This window comes from Mastigoproctus giganteus, chromosome 5 (assembly GCF_048544385.1).
Source record: "Mastigoproctus giganteus isolate SK-2022 chromosome 5, ASM4854438v1, whole genome shotgun sequence".
Classification (NCBI taxonomy): Eukaryota; Metazoa; Arthropoda; class Arachnida; order Uropygi; family Thelyphonidae; genus Mastigoproctus; species Mastigoproctus giganteus.
In genome coordinates, this window is record NC_143579.1 from 108,642,488 (window position 1) to 108,657,829 (window position 15,342).

The 15,342-nt window shown below is 38.7% G+C and overlaps 1 protein-coding gene across 1 annotated transcript in view; it reads left to right on the forward strand.

The window, feature by feature from the left end:
* Window positions 1-3,574: 3,574 nt before the first annotated feature.
* The window catches only part of LOC150085626 (P-selectin-like), a 292,465-nt gene continuing 280,697 nt past the window's right edge, over window positions 3,575-15,342 (forward strand). The window contains exon 1 of the mRNA XM_090374622.1: window positions 3,575-3,684. Coding sequence (XP_090230748.1) covers window positions 3,575-3,684 — 110 coding nt within the window. The remainder of the gene's footprint in view (window positions 3,685-15,342) is intronic.

Sequence of the window (15,342 nt, forward strand, 5' to 3'; positions counted from 1 at the left end):
CCGAAGAGCTCCAGAAAAATTTTCCCCTGCAAAGAGGAGAATGAATTCTAGTATTATCTTCGACGTTTAAACAAAATGAGGCTGAAACAACAGTTCATATTTTTAGCTAAATTGCGGGTTCCGGAAGTGAAGAGATCCAAGAAAAAAAAAAAAAATTTAAATGCCAGCATTCGACCAGTTCAAAATGAAGCAACTTTGTCAAATTGAATATTTCTTTCTGATTCACCCTTAACAGATCTAACTATCTGTATGCGCAATAAGATAATCACGCCTTTATCTCTACCAGCAAAATTTCTGTATATGAAAGATAGAGCACCGTGTTCTGACCTGACGGCCTGTATGCACTATTAAGGTTGTAGTCACATCCAGGGGCGGCTCGTTGGTAGGCACTGCGGAACTGCAGTACCCCCAGCTTTTTAAATCTAAATATACAGTCAACGGAGTTATATGAAATTTTGTGAAGAACAGTGCAACGCAATGAATATAACAGGTCCTGCATACAGTATACTTATCCTCTATTTCCAATAATCATTTCAATAATAAACGAATAAAAACACGAAATTGTTTTCAACGTGAAGTTTAAACGTAGGTGGAACTGTACGCTACATAGTTCCACATTTTGGCCGCGGTGGTTGAGTCAATGCCCAGTTAGCAGGTTGCCAATACGCATATTTTAGAGGTGATAAAACGAGTCCAAGGAACTGCAGAGCGAGTAGTGCCGATTTGAACAGTGCACGAAACTTGAATGAAAATGTTATTAATCTATTTTCAACAAATAAAAACCGAAGAATGGATTTTATTTTTAAATAAAATTTCGAGATTACCCAAATCTGTTAATGGTAAGTGTCCAGTTAATATTTTGTAGTATTTTTAACTTGCTTATTATTATTATTATTACCATCTATATCTACATGTCTTATAACCAAGGCAATTTAATGTAACTTTAAGAAGTAGCACGACCATACATCAGAGTCACGAGTCGCCACTGGTCACATCAGATTGTATTAAGCTGTTGTAAAGTCACGTTAGAGTGTACGTGTATAATTCCTAAATCTCTTCATCTTTAACTTTGTCACTTCTAAGCAATAGGTTAATCTGGGATTCTTCTTATCCAAACAAAGAACCCTGCTTTTACCAGCAGCGTACATTGTTTTTTCGACTGCCGTTTTTATCAAAATATGAACATTTTATCTAGGTGGTTTTGAAAGACTATACCCTGTTTAAAGTTGTCAACCACCCTTCCATTATTTGAACGGTATGTGCTATTCGCAGTTATAGCCATTTGCAATATAAGCACTCTTTATGTCCCAACTTCTTATATCTTAGAGCGATTTCCCACTAAAGGTACATTACTCCAATTTGTACAGAAAAAGACATTCATATGGGACTGTCTCGCAAGCATCACTAACGCTTAAAAATATTATGTAGAAATTATTATTTTCGTCCAGTTCTTTTGCAACAACTTTATATTAATTTATGAAATTAGTTACACATGATTTTCCTTTTGCAAATCCATGCTGCTTGTTTCTCATATAATTTCATTCTTGTGAAGACCCCTCTGAAAAACATCCCTAATCATTGACTCCATTATTTTTATTGCCACTAAATTTATAAGTCCGTAATTGCCCATTTTTACCTTATGACACCTATGAAAATCTGTGACACATTTTCGCATATCTCCAATCTTTAAAGAATACACCAGTGTCCTGTGATGTTCTCATTGTAATAATTAAATATTTCATTTGTTATTCTCTTTATTTTGTCTCTGGATAAATTGCATTAAATTCTCGTGTCTTGTTCACGATGCAGCTTGATAATTTCTCTACCAGTCTATTCGTATTAATCACGAAATGATTTATTTTTCGATTGATGCCAGAACCAATAGTCATACGAACAAGCATACAAAAATTTGGATATTAAATTTAAATGTGTTCAGCTCCTCAGTTACCTGTTTAGTGTCGTCAATGATTCAATAATATGGACAAAAAAAAAAGTTATATTATAATGGATGAACACTTCTCAGTCCTTTCCCTCTACATTTTTTTTTTTTTTACATTTTTATTAAACATAAAGGCGGTACCCAGAACGTTAGTTCAAATCCGCCTAACTCCCAACTGAGTACCTTACAAGCTTCCTAAAAATAAAATAAAATAATAATAAAAAATGAATAAATAAAATAAAACGCACAAAATTTTGAACACTAACAACTAGTCCAGGTCTTATACAATCGTGGGTACCAAAAGCTGTAACAACCCCGGGGGCTCACATCTGGTGAGCCCCCGGGCTTGGCACACCCAGGGTCCCGAGCTGGATATCATCATTCTTCTCTTTCTTGGTGATTCCCTTCTACTTTTGACTCTCTCTCTCTCTCTCTCTCTCTCTCTCTCTCTCTCTCTCTCTCTCTCTCTCTCTCTCTCTCTCTCTCTCTCTCTCAGGGTAACTCGGGAATTTTTTTTCCTTGTGCAGCATAAGCCTCAGGCTTCCTTGCACCATATGGCTAATAATAATAATAATAATCATACTTCTGCAACTAAATATCGTTGAGGTCTTCTTAAACATCACATTTTCGTAATTGACGAAGATGATCGTCATATTGTTCAAGAAACGGCTTCATACGATAAACATCTAAGATTAGACATCATTATAATAAGCATCTTTATAAGGTCAAGGTGCTTTTAAAGGTCATCTTGATCTTATAAAGGTCAACTTGACCTTTATAAGGCCAACCGTAATAAAATTATGTACAAGGAAGGTAACCTCATCGTAGCATGGTTATTAGAACTTTGATGTATGATACCCAATAACGTAAACAGAACGCATCATGCAACAAATTAAAAATAAAATACTAACAGAAACCTGCAGAACAACAAAATACTCACATTAACAAAATAGATAAATTATATTATGTACAGCAAATGAAAACAATCTCGATACATAGAGTCATGCATCCATGAAATAGATAAATAAAATAAAAACCTGTATAAGGTGAAAAACTCACACAGCATAGAAGTAATAACGAAAATTCATAACATCGAAGTCATAAATTAAACATTATATAAAACGTATAATATTATATTAAACTTCCAATCAGCTACAAAAATTTCACGTTTAAATAACTAAAAACATCATATTAATTTAATGAGTAAAACAATACAAAAGACCCAAAAACAGAGCTATCAATAAAACTAAATAGTAATAAACCCACCAACGTATTTGGGTTAGTCACAGACCGTCTGTTACCATTAACTACTAGAAATAGTGAATTGCCTATTCGAAGCTCTTCGCGTAAAAACAGCGTTTGCAAAAACTTGTAATGCATTCAAAGTTTGTTCATCTCGAACAAACATCCATTCCTGCCATACAGTCATACTCCCAACATTGACCATTAATCTTTCGCTAAGGTGCCTCGGTAGCCAGGTGAGTAGGAGCAGCAGTGCGTAGTTCGTGACCATCAAATACGGAGGATGCGGAAATGTCAGGGAGTGACCACCGCATATCCCCGGAGCAATATGGCCTTAGTTGCTAATGCCCCTAAAAACCAAATAACAACAACTTTCTCTAAAATCACTATATAATGTATAATCGTAAAGCATATGTTTCCAATCTTCTAAACAACCACATCGACAGAGGTCTGTGTCAGACAACCGAAATTGGAAAAGTTTCGCGTTTAAAGAACCATGTCCAGTAAGTAAATAGGACAAATACATTCCCATAGAGAATCATCTCTGGTTCTTCTTATTCAAGAAGAAAGTAACGACAGGAAAACATGCTCTGGTAACCAGACCTTTGGCAGTCGTGTCCCATCTAGTTTGCCAAATATTATTCAGTTCATTAAAATATCTAGTTTTTTCTTTATTAATGTCAGTGTTGATATTTATCCCAAAAATTTCAGCTGATCGCCGTTTACCAATGCAGTAACATAAACCTGTAAAAATCACCAAGTCCAAAGGCAATGTTCCAGCAAGAACCTTTAAAGCTGGGGCAGAAACGGTCCTGCAAACCCTCAGCATGACCAGAAGCATAGTTCGCTGAATGGAAATCAATTTTGAACTAAACCAGACAGTGCCAACCCTATGGAATCATACTCCATAAGTGACCATAGAGAGAAATACCGCCTTATAATATATCGACAGTTTTACGAGACAACCCCCCCCTTAGTACGTGATATTCTAACCAATGCACTAGTAAATCCTTTAATTTTCGTGGCAATATTAAATAAATGAGAATGAAAATTTAGTTTATTATCCATGGTAATCCCTAAACATTTTAATTCTTCAACTATTGAAAGTTGTTTGTTACTAATTTTTATTTGAGGTGGACGATTAATGTCGAGTTTAGAACCAAAGACCATCATTTTCGTTTTATTAGGAATAATCTCTAATTTATTATCAACAGACCATGCTAATAGATCAGCAAGAACATAATTTGCGGTATTTTCCAAAGCCCGACGAGAGTTTCCGTTAATCAGTGTGGTAACGTCATCTGCGTATGCAATTATTTTAGTAAACTCAAAATCTCTCGAAATCCAATCCTGCAGAACCATATTCCATATAAATGAGCCTAATATTGATCCCTGAGGACAACCTCTCGATATCTCCCGAGAAACCTACATATGCCTTTTTTTGACCACAACAGATCTATCAGAGGAATAGCTCCTGAAAAGGTAGTATATTTTCTGCGGGCAATGAGCTGCCCGAAGACGTTCCAGGGCGCTTTCCCACCATAGGGAGTCGAAAGCGCCCTCGAAGTCAACAAAAATTGCCAACGTATACTTAAATGATGAATTTTTAATATGAGAAACTAGTTCCCCCAAAGCGTCCTCACACGACTTGCCAACACGAAATCCAAATTGGTTAGAAGCTATTAGATTCTGAGACTAATAGTTCTAAAAGTCGATGAGCCATTAGTCTCTCCAATAGTTTCCCGAGATTTGCCAATAAGGCGATCGGACGGTACGATCTAGGTTCTGTTAATAGGTTGTTAGGTTTACGAATCGATTTCAACACGACTGTTTTCCAGACAACTGGGAAAATATCCTCCAATAAACATTTATTGTATAATAACATAAGAACGTGCATTCGTAATTTAATAAATCTCAATATAAAAATGTTCTTCACCAAGTCCAAGCCCGGACACTTCGTAACATCAAGTTTCCTAGCAACGTTACCTAATTCATCAGGAAGGAATGGTCTCTCCGGAGAATCAGAAATGTATTGCAAATTGTCATTTTGGATTCTAGAACGTTTCTCAGAATCAGCAACAGGATCATCTATGGGAAATAATCTGTCCAAAATGTGGTTCATTGTATCGTTCCAATCGATTGTCTCCTCTGTATTACAAATTACTGTTCCAAAAACATTAGTATTAACAGTTTTATTTCTAGTAATTTTGTATAGAAGTACCCATGGATTCTTATTCCCAGAGGTTTGAATAAAATTAGCCCAAGTTGAACGTTTCCGAGATGCAATAGCTTTAGAATAATTGTTTTTTAAATTAATATAATGCCGGTAGAAAGGTTCAACCTCATAAGATGGGAAATGGCGGTGACGTTGATATTTCCGCCTTGCCTGGTGCACCTTTTTGCTCAAGAAAGACAATTCATTTGACCACCAGGGGCATTTACGCTTGGTTATAATCTTCTTACGAGAAAACTTTTATATGCAGCTTTTGTCAAAGATTTTTGAACCATCTCAGCAATTTGAAGAGCAGAGAAGTTATTAATATCTTGCAAAGAACCTTCAGGATAATCCAGAACTATAGAAGTAGCAAAGGCTGTCCAATCTATATTTTTAATAGAAAATCTTATCAATTGTGGAGTAATTAAAGTTCTGGAATCAGTAGACAATACTTGTACTATATTAAAAAGCAAAACCCGGTGATCACTGACTGTCCAATGAGAAACAACATCCCAATTTTCAATATTAGCACCAAATGCCGTATTAACAATAGTAACGTCAATGTTAGTTTCCCCTGAATAATTAGAATTTGTGGTGAGCACATGAGGTTTGTTAATTACTAACAAATTATGACTAATAATGAAATCTTCCAATAATTGACCACGTGTATTAGCCCCATTACTTAAACCATAAATTAGACTTAGCATTCACATCGGATTTTATTATAATATTCCTTGAACCAGTCATAGTAAGAGCAAAGTCTAAAAAGTTCAAAGTATTATTAATATCCTCAGAAGGAGGGCAGTATATGGACAAAAGGTAAAATGAAAAAGAAAAGTATGTAATAAACACACTCCTAACACAGCTGTTACATAGGCCATTAATAACCGTTACATCCAAAATATCATGCGTAATAACTATACAAGCTTTTGGATTTAAAGATTCAGGTTGTATAACTCTTCAGGTAATAGGAAAACCTACAATTTTAGATAACTGATTTGAAGGAAATTTTAGTTGATATTATTTCTGTATTGTTTGTTTGTTTCGCTGAGATTCTAATCTCACTGGCCACAGTTTTAGATTTATGCCCATTTATCTCCATAATTTTTAACTTTTTGCACATCACACCATTTCCGTTGTGATCTTTACTGCTCAAATTAAAAGAACTAGTCATAATTTACCAAATCCTTCAATAATTTCTTCCTTAGACAGTTCTTTTGGAACGTCATAAATAAGTTGTTTATGAAGAATTTTCCTTCCTGGGAGCTCCAGAAATAACGCCACCAGAAACAAGAGAGCTAGAAGCAGAAATATGCTCCATATCAGTTTTTCAAGCAGTCTCAAGAACAATATCACAATTCCTAGCTAATCTTAAAGATTTCACATTTTTAAATTCGGATTTCAAAGTCTTGGTTACTAGGTTCTTAACATTCACACTCGTATTCAAATTACTGTTATCATTAGCTCGGAAAAATAAGAACATTATCACTTATGTCTGCCGACTTCTCCCTAGTTTGTGCTCCATCTCGAGCAACCTCAGCAAAAGTACGTGCAGAAGCAATTTGCAACTCAGAGTCATTAACTTTATCAGGCATAGTTTTATCATTCGAATCAGGAATCGGAATCCTTTCCTTCTAGTGTTTACATATGTAACTCTGTTATTTTCATTCTCCTTTTCCAAAATATTTTCGGTCCTCGTGAATAGCATTGCTATTCTCATCCACCAAGTGTGTATAGTCTGTATTCCATTTCGGTTGAAGTTGAGAAATATTTTCACTCCCCGGTCAAATTAGTCGGTATCAGGCAAGTATCGTATTGTCCCTCATCCGATACTCTTGTTTTGCATCCAACAACCATAGAATACACACTACATACGGTCTTAATACACTCAGTGATTATTGGAGATTATGATCACCCCATCCGTAATGGCTATGCCCAATATCTCGCAGTATAAAAAGCCGAACAGCTTCGTACGCTAGAGCAGTGGTAGTTCGCATCTCGTCGTACAAGTCAAAGTGCTAAAGTAGTAGTTATGGGACCTATTAAAGATACCATGGAGTTTCAAAGGGCATGATCGTGCGTCCAGTGCTTCCATATGAAACTAATTTATCAAATTATTATGTTAGGGTCACCCGTAACTGATTACATATACCATATATATATTTTGTTTGTAAATTGCGTGTGTGCTCTGGTCGACTTGCCTGTTTTGCTGGACGAAAAAACCCCACTTTCTGGGGGGGGGGGGGAACCTTGCTATCTACGTCCGAGACCGACTAATTCAGCCACGGAGCGAAAAAAGCCCATTAAAATTCCTTGCGTCATCGACGAGATTGGAACCAGGGTCTTTTCCACCCGGTGTGGGGAGGACGGTGACGATACCACTGTGCTACCGCGCAGACGGTGCTTGCATATCAGAAATGGCATGTCTTCTTGCTTGCTACGGCCCGCTCTGGTTAAGGTGTACAAAGAATGGTGTAGAACGAGTCAAACTACCTCCCGCCTACAGAACTGTAAAGGATTACGCAAAGTGGATGTTCATGTTAAGCGAAGGGTGCAGCGCGTTGTACGGCAGACAGTTGACATCACAATACAATATGGGGATTGAAAGAACAATATCTCAAATGACAATGCGCCGCACACTCAGATGTATGGGAATTCCACAGCAGACGACCCAAGAGACACCCTTTCCTCACCGCTGATCATCATCGATGGTGAATGCTGTGATGTCAACAACACACTGGTTGGACACTGGAAGACTGGAAACGTGTGTGCTGGTTGAATGAGCCCAAATCCTGGTGCAACGTGGCGACGGGTGCTTTTGTTTGTAGAGCAAGCAACACGAGTTCATGAATCCATCTGCTTAGTGCCCGCTGTCAAGGCAGGTGGCAGTAATTGCTTAATATGGGACTCCTGGCAGGGGCGTATTCATGGGTGGGCAGAGGGGAAATATTCTCCCTTAACCAAAAATTTTAAATTAAAGAAACAGAACGCAAGAAAGGTTCTTAAAAAAAACTCAAGATCCTGATCACCATGCCCCCCTTACGATGTTACCTGGACCTGGTTGGCATGCCCCCCTTACGATGATAACTGGATACGCCACTGAACTCTTGTGCGTATGAACTAACGTTTCACTGATGAGGTCTACGAGTAGCTCTTAGGAGACCATGTGCACCTTGCCATGTTACATTTTTTTCCCGGACAGAAACGGGATCTTCGAAGATGATAATGTCATCGAGTCCGCACGGCGCACGAGTGGTTCGAGGAACAGAATGGAGATATCATCCATCTCGTTTGGCCTCCAAATTCGCTGACCTCAATCAAATTGAACACCTGTTTCCGGAATGTTTTGGAAAGGGAAGTGAGATTTGTGGACACAAAACCGTTATCTATTCCAATACCGTTTAAAGACCTTGCAGGCAGCATGGCTGCAGATCCCTACGTACGTCTTCAGACATCTAATGGATTCAATGCCTACACGAATAGTTGCTGTTATTCGTGCAAACGGTGGCCACAATTCAATTAACACTGACGGTATATTTCTAGCCGTTGCACAATGGGTTCAGTTGTCGCCTGAATATAAGGATTCATTTTTATCACTCAGTTCCATCTATCATTTCACAGTAACTTCATTACATATCGTTTTCCGCTGCAGAATATACTTCTACGGAGACCCGCTCGTTCGGAGAGGTCTGCATTCATATCTCAAAGGTCTCTTCAATGAGAATTGCAGTTAGCGGATTTCAGGCGGTCTGTTTTCCTCGTGACATCAATTTTCAGCTTATACAATATTCAAATTTACTACCGAGTACAAAACACGTAATTTACGCACGTATAGTAGACTGCGCACGGGCACTTGACCAGGGAACCGAATGCCGATTCCCGATAAGAATTTGTGTGTTAAAGATATTCAGTCAGTATTCAGCAAGCAAAGAATTGCGGATTAATTTGTGCTTGTCATGGTGTTCAATGTTTCCCTATAATTTATAATCATCAGAGAATTTTCTTTTCATCACAAAGTTCGTCAGTTCTTTAGGCATCCATTTTGCATGAGAAGTACGTAAAAGGTATAGAAGGTGGGTGGGTAGCTTCTAGAATTATTCCTTAAACATTCTTGTCTATTATTTGTACTTTTTTTTTTTTTTTTTTTTTTAGATTGTCAATTGTTTCCACTGAATAGAAATGCTTAATGCACTGGTGCATATGCTGATGAGTGGGAATAGCCCTTGGCTCTGCTCTCGAGCAGTTTCTCCCGTTGTCTTATTAAGAAAGCCGAACCCTTTGAAACCAAAAAGCTCTGGACCTTGCAAGTAATATATCGAATTGACGGACTTGGCTTTTGACCTCTGATACCTCTTGATTATCAGAATGAAACCAACAAACAAATAAACGCTAAAGTTAAAACTCGAGCAGGATTTTTAAGCACAGTAGAAAAGCACTTAATAATAAAAGCCAAAACTGTGATCGCGAGCAAATGTATGGTTAAGATTGGAGATCTCCAGGTCGACTATGCTGCATAAGTTATGAATTTTTAGACCTCAATTCTTGATTGCCTCAGAATTATCCTTGCTTGTTAATAATAACATAATAAAACCTAAACACCTCTGGATCCCATAATTTCCATCCATTTCCATTCTCTAGCGTGTTTCTTCCTGATCATTGTCCTTTTATCATTGCAGTATTTCTTCATTTGTTTTTGCTTTTGTGTGTTAAAGAACAAATTTCTTTGTTTTTTTTTATGTAGAGCTTTTCTGTCTGAAATCTCTAAAGAACTCCTTTGTGTACTTGGATAGCTCAGCAAGAATGATTGATTAAGAGCACTCTATCTCGGAAAATATCAGCAAATTTCAGTCAAAGATCTATTCTTTTTATTGTTACTGGAATCTTTATTTTGCGTGGGGTAAAGGAACTCGCTCCGATTGTCCGTATAATGAATACAAAACAGGTTGTGAAAGCGGTATTGGGGTCACCGAAAGTAATCACGTATCTCAGTATTACTCTCACAGTTTTCCAGACTGCCAACAGCGAATACATCGACCACATGATATGACAAGGGAAGATCAACTGTTTTATCTGTATCTATCTGTTTCAGGATAAATATCTCGTGATTAGTGAAGCGTACAGTATAACAAACAGGCGATGTGTGATATGGAGATAGAAATAAAATGGACAAGGAATTAAATGACACTTAATGGAAGCTTAAATTATCACAGTATAGTGACATCGACACACACACACACACACACAAAAAAAAAAAAAAAAACTTTTCAGAGCATAAATGGAATTTTGCAGAGTCGCACCGTCTGAGAGTTCGGAATGAGAGTTCAATTTAGCCATGTGCAAGCATAACCGCTCGGTACATATTAAAAGTAACCGGACATTCCTGTTTGGAGTATCGTTTTATTGTGATGTTGATGATTGTCTTATATTTTAGCTTCATTTATTATGATTATATGTTGTCATCGACGAAATAAATCCTCAAATGCTTGAACAATGCCATATTTTTCCCAAGAACTCTGAATTACCAAGAGCACTGGTCCTGAACCAGTGAGTTGTGAACTCCTCAACTACTACCTGGAATGTCTTGAAGAATATATTGGGGGAAGGGTCGCGACGTACCACAATAAATTAAAAACACAGTCTCAAACGAAGAAGAAACAATCTGATATGACTAATAAGGCAGTCATGTAAGGTCGTCATCAGAAGTCGAAGGCTGAGAAACAATTTGTTAACAAGAATCTTTCGGGTTAATGTATATCTTTTGTTTCTACAAGGGAAAAGTTCATTGTGAGTATTTTGCATGAAGGGGAAATCTTAACTTCTTGGGAATTATATACAGGCTAATGCGATGGTTTTCGGTGCATTTTGCGTCTGAGAAAAAACTCGGAATAACTCATGGTGATAAAAGGAGTTCCTTGGATTTCAGACCAGCTAATCCAAACGCGAGTAAAATGACTTTCAGAATTCCTCCGGTTTATAATAACGGAACTCAAATCCAAATTCCCAATTGGCTTTGGAAAACATCTATATTCATTTAATTTAATTACATCCCTGAACTCCTCATCTACCCTACAATTCAAACGCTTGCCATTTGAATTTGTAGGGCGTTTCAGTTGTTGCTATATGGTGAATAAAAGTGCCGCCTCCCTTGCGTCACGAGACAGCTCTTTTCGATGGTCTTGCGCAAACTGGTGGGAATAAATTTGGATTAAGAGTGTTAACACACACAGTCCATATATGCTGTCTTTCTACTTTGGGCGTTTACAGAACAGACGAAGAATCTTTTCTGTAACCAAATGCCGTTGTAGCTTTTAAAATCTTTCTACGAACGCAAAATGTACAGAGTAACGAGTTAGTTGGAAATTGTAATCATATCTTTGGATTGTTTTGAATAAATGTAACAGTTTCTCAACACATCGGAATATCATTACAGTATTTATTCAGGGAAACCAGCATACATCAGTACAAAGTATGATTTTCTCTTCCCCCCCATTCAACCTGGGAGCAATGCAAGTCGTTATGCATCTTGATATTGACTTTAAAAAGTTGTCCGATACGCTCTTTAGGAATGTTTCTCTATGACTGAGTTAACTTTTCCATTAAAACCGGTATCGTTTCAGTTTGCTGTGGCATGGCGTCCCATCACATCCCAAATATGCTTAATAGAAGAGAAGTCAGGGGACCTAACACTACAGGAAAGCATAGTGGCATTGCAAAGTTTAATGCTGTCAGACAGTGCATATTTGGCATCATGTAACAAAATTTAGCGGTGTAGGACCGAGCTTCCCCTATTGGAACAAATGGAAAAAGGACAGGTCCAACTACAATGAAAATTCGACCACTGCGATTACCCTAGAGAAAAAAAACCGATTCTTCACATCATGATTCCCAGTGTTTTGATTTTCATGTGACTACAGGAACACCCCCTTTCATCGTGTGTCAAATGGGTACTTCTTCCTTGTCTTGTCAGACAGAGCACTGACCAATCAATTAAAAACACTGAAATTTAAAACAAATATCGCGAAATATTAAACTTCGGAGAGAAAAACATGCATTGCTCACATGAAACGAAGCATGCATTGCTCACATGCAAGAAAGCAAGCGTATGAACTTATGTAGCATCAGACAAAAAAAAAAAAAAAAAAAAAAAAGACATAATCATTCCCTCTAAAAGTTTGCCCAGTTCCTTGAATTTATTCAACCTATCAACTTCCACAACGACAGATGGAAGTTTGTTCCAGCAATTAACCACCCGCCAGCTAAACGCAAATTTCGGCACATCTATTCTACAGCTGTCTTTCCTCAATTTGAATATATGCCCCCTCAGGTTCGTAATCTGAGCAAGTGGAAGAATCCCATCAGAATTCAGCGTGCTCAACCCATTCAAAGCCTTATACACCTCAATCGGATCACCTCACATGTGCCTAGTCTCAAGCTGCGGCAATTTGCAGTACTTAAGCCTCTCTTGGTAAGAGGATCCCTTCATTCTCCTCACCAATCTTGTTGCTCTTCTCTGTACACGCAATAATGACAATAATGACTTCCCCTGAGTCCAAGGATGCTCACATAATTATGGCTAAGGGTTTTCTTAGTTCCTTTGCCGCCTCCTTTAATATAACTGGATAGATCCCATCAATCCCAGATGCCTTTCTTATGTTTAACTTCAACAATTTCTCCTCCACTTTGCTCTCAGATATTATAAAATCATTTAACTCCCTGTTAGAGTTTGATAAACATCTGGCTCTCTCCTCCTTGAATAACTCCTCATGTGTGAATGTAGATGCAAAATACTCATTTAGTTCGGCAGCTATCTGAGAATGATCATCTACAGTCAAACCATTGATATCAAGTGGATCAATTTGATCCATCCCCTGCCTTTTAGAGTTTATATAAGTAGAGAAATCCTTGCTGTTTTTCTTATCATCCTTTGCCAAAGATTTCTTGTAATCTGCCTTCGCTTGCCTAATCTCCTTTGTGACTTGATTACAGACTAGCTTATACCTACCATAGGTTTCTGTGCCACCTGATAATTTAAATGCATCCCATGCAATTTTCTTCTCTGCCACCAGTCTCATTAGTTCATCTGACATCCATTTAAGCCTAACCTCGTACAATATCTCTTAATAGGTATGAAAAGTTTAATTGCTTCCACGATTAGTTACTTGAATGCTTCCCACTTAGAATTTGCTGTTGGCGATATCATCAGTTTGTCCCACTGTACAGAATTTAAAAACTGTCTGGGACCACTGTAGTCACCTTTACGGAAGCAAAAACCTTTCCCTTTACTCCTGATAGTAATTATACAGGGTGTCTCAAAAATATTGGTACAAACGTTTATGGGAGGTAGGTAACATCTAAAGAATGTGAATCGCATAGGAACCCATAACCGGAAACGTCATGGGAAAGTAGTAGCAGAGGCACAAGAAGCAGAAATGATACAAGACGCATTAGTGGCAAACATTTATTTGACATAATATTAACAATGGAGTACGAGATGGATGCATTTCATGATGTTACAACAGATGCTCGAAGGTTCCACCATGAGACGCGATGCATGCGTGACACCGACGCAGCATGGATTGGCAGACACGGTCGAACACACCTTGAGTTTCTTTGACAGTAGCAGCAGCGCAGACGAGTCTCGCCACGAGATCCATTTCCGTCTCCACAGGCGATTCATACACGATAGAGTTGAGGGCCCCCACAAAAAGAAATCAAGGCTCGATAAATCAGGTGAGCGTGGGGGCCAGGCAACGGGTCCACCACGATCAATCCATCGACGCCCAAAACGCCTGTTCAAATGGTCACGAACACACCTTCCATAATGGGCAGGTGCCCCGTCATGTTGAAACCAAATGTTGTGTCTCACATTTGCTGGAACATCGTCAAGTAACCCTGGGCCGACCGGGCTAGCCGAGTGGGTAAAGTGCCTGCCTGGCAACCCAAAGGTCGCGGGTTCGAATCCCGCCTCGGCCTTGGATCACAGTACTGCAAAAACCTTGGGAGGTGCATTATGGCCACAGAAGCCGATGCGCCAACAAATAAAAAAAAAAAAATAAAATAAATAAAGTAACCCTGGTTGAACTTGTTCAAGAAAGATCCGATATTTTGCGGAGTTCATGCGGAATGGTAACAGGTATGGGCCGACTAAGCAGTCATTGACCATACCTGCCCACACATTTATTGTGAATCGATGTTGTGGCGCATGGGGGCGCACCCTGTGTGGGTTGTCGTGAGCCCACACATGAGCATTGTGCTGATTGAATAAACCTTCCCGAGTGAAATAAGCTTCATCCGTGAACAAAACATAGGCTGGAAAATTCATGCTTGAACACTTTCTTGGAGAAACCACTGCGCAAAAGCCACACGTGCAGGATGATCTTGGGGGAGCAGTAACTGAACCCTTTGGAGATTAAAGGGGTGTAAGGAATCGTTGTGCCAGACACGCTGTACACTGCAACAAGACACTCCTAAGGCAGAGGCACGTGCCGTTGCCTCTGCCTTATTATTCTGTAGGATTATTCTGGACAGAATTCAACACACTTTCTTGCATGGCGGGAGTTCGCGTCGAACGTGGTCTGCCCGCACTACTCCTGTTACCTCTAAATGACCCATAATCGTACAAATTTTGATGCACACGCGCAAACAAACGGTGGTCCGGTACATGTCTGTCTGGGAAGCGTTCTCCATCAATTCGTTGAGCGGCTCGTCCATTGTCCTCTGGTAATCCATACACTAGGTGCATGTCTGCCAGCTGACAGTTCGTATATCGATGCATGCTCTTCGTGCGGTGACTACTGCTTGAATGAGTAAACCAGAAATTTTCCCTCTGGCGAACTGATGAACAGCGCCGTGTACCGACTTACGGTGACGTTTCCTATGCGATTCACATTAATTTAGATGTTACCTACCTCCCCTAAACGTTTGTACCAATATTTTTGAGACACCC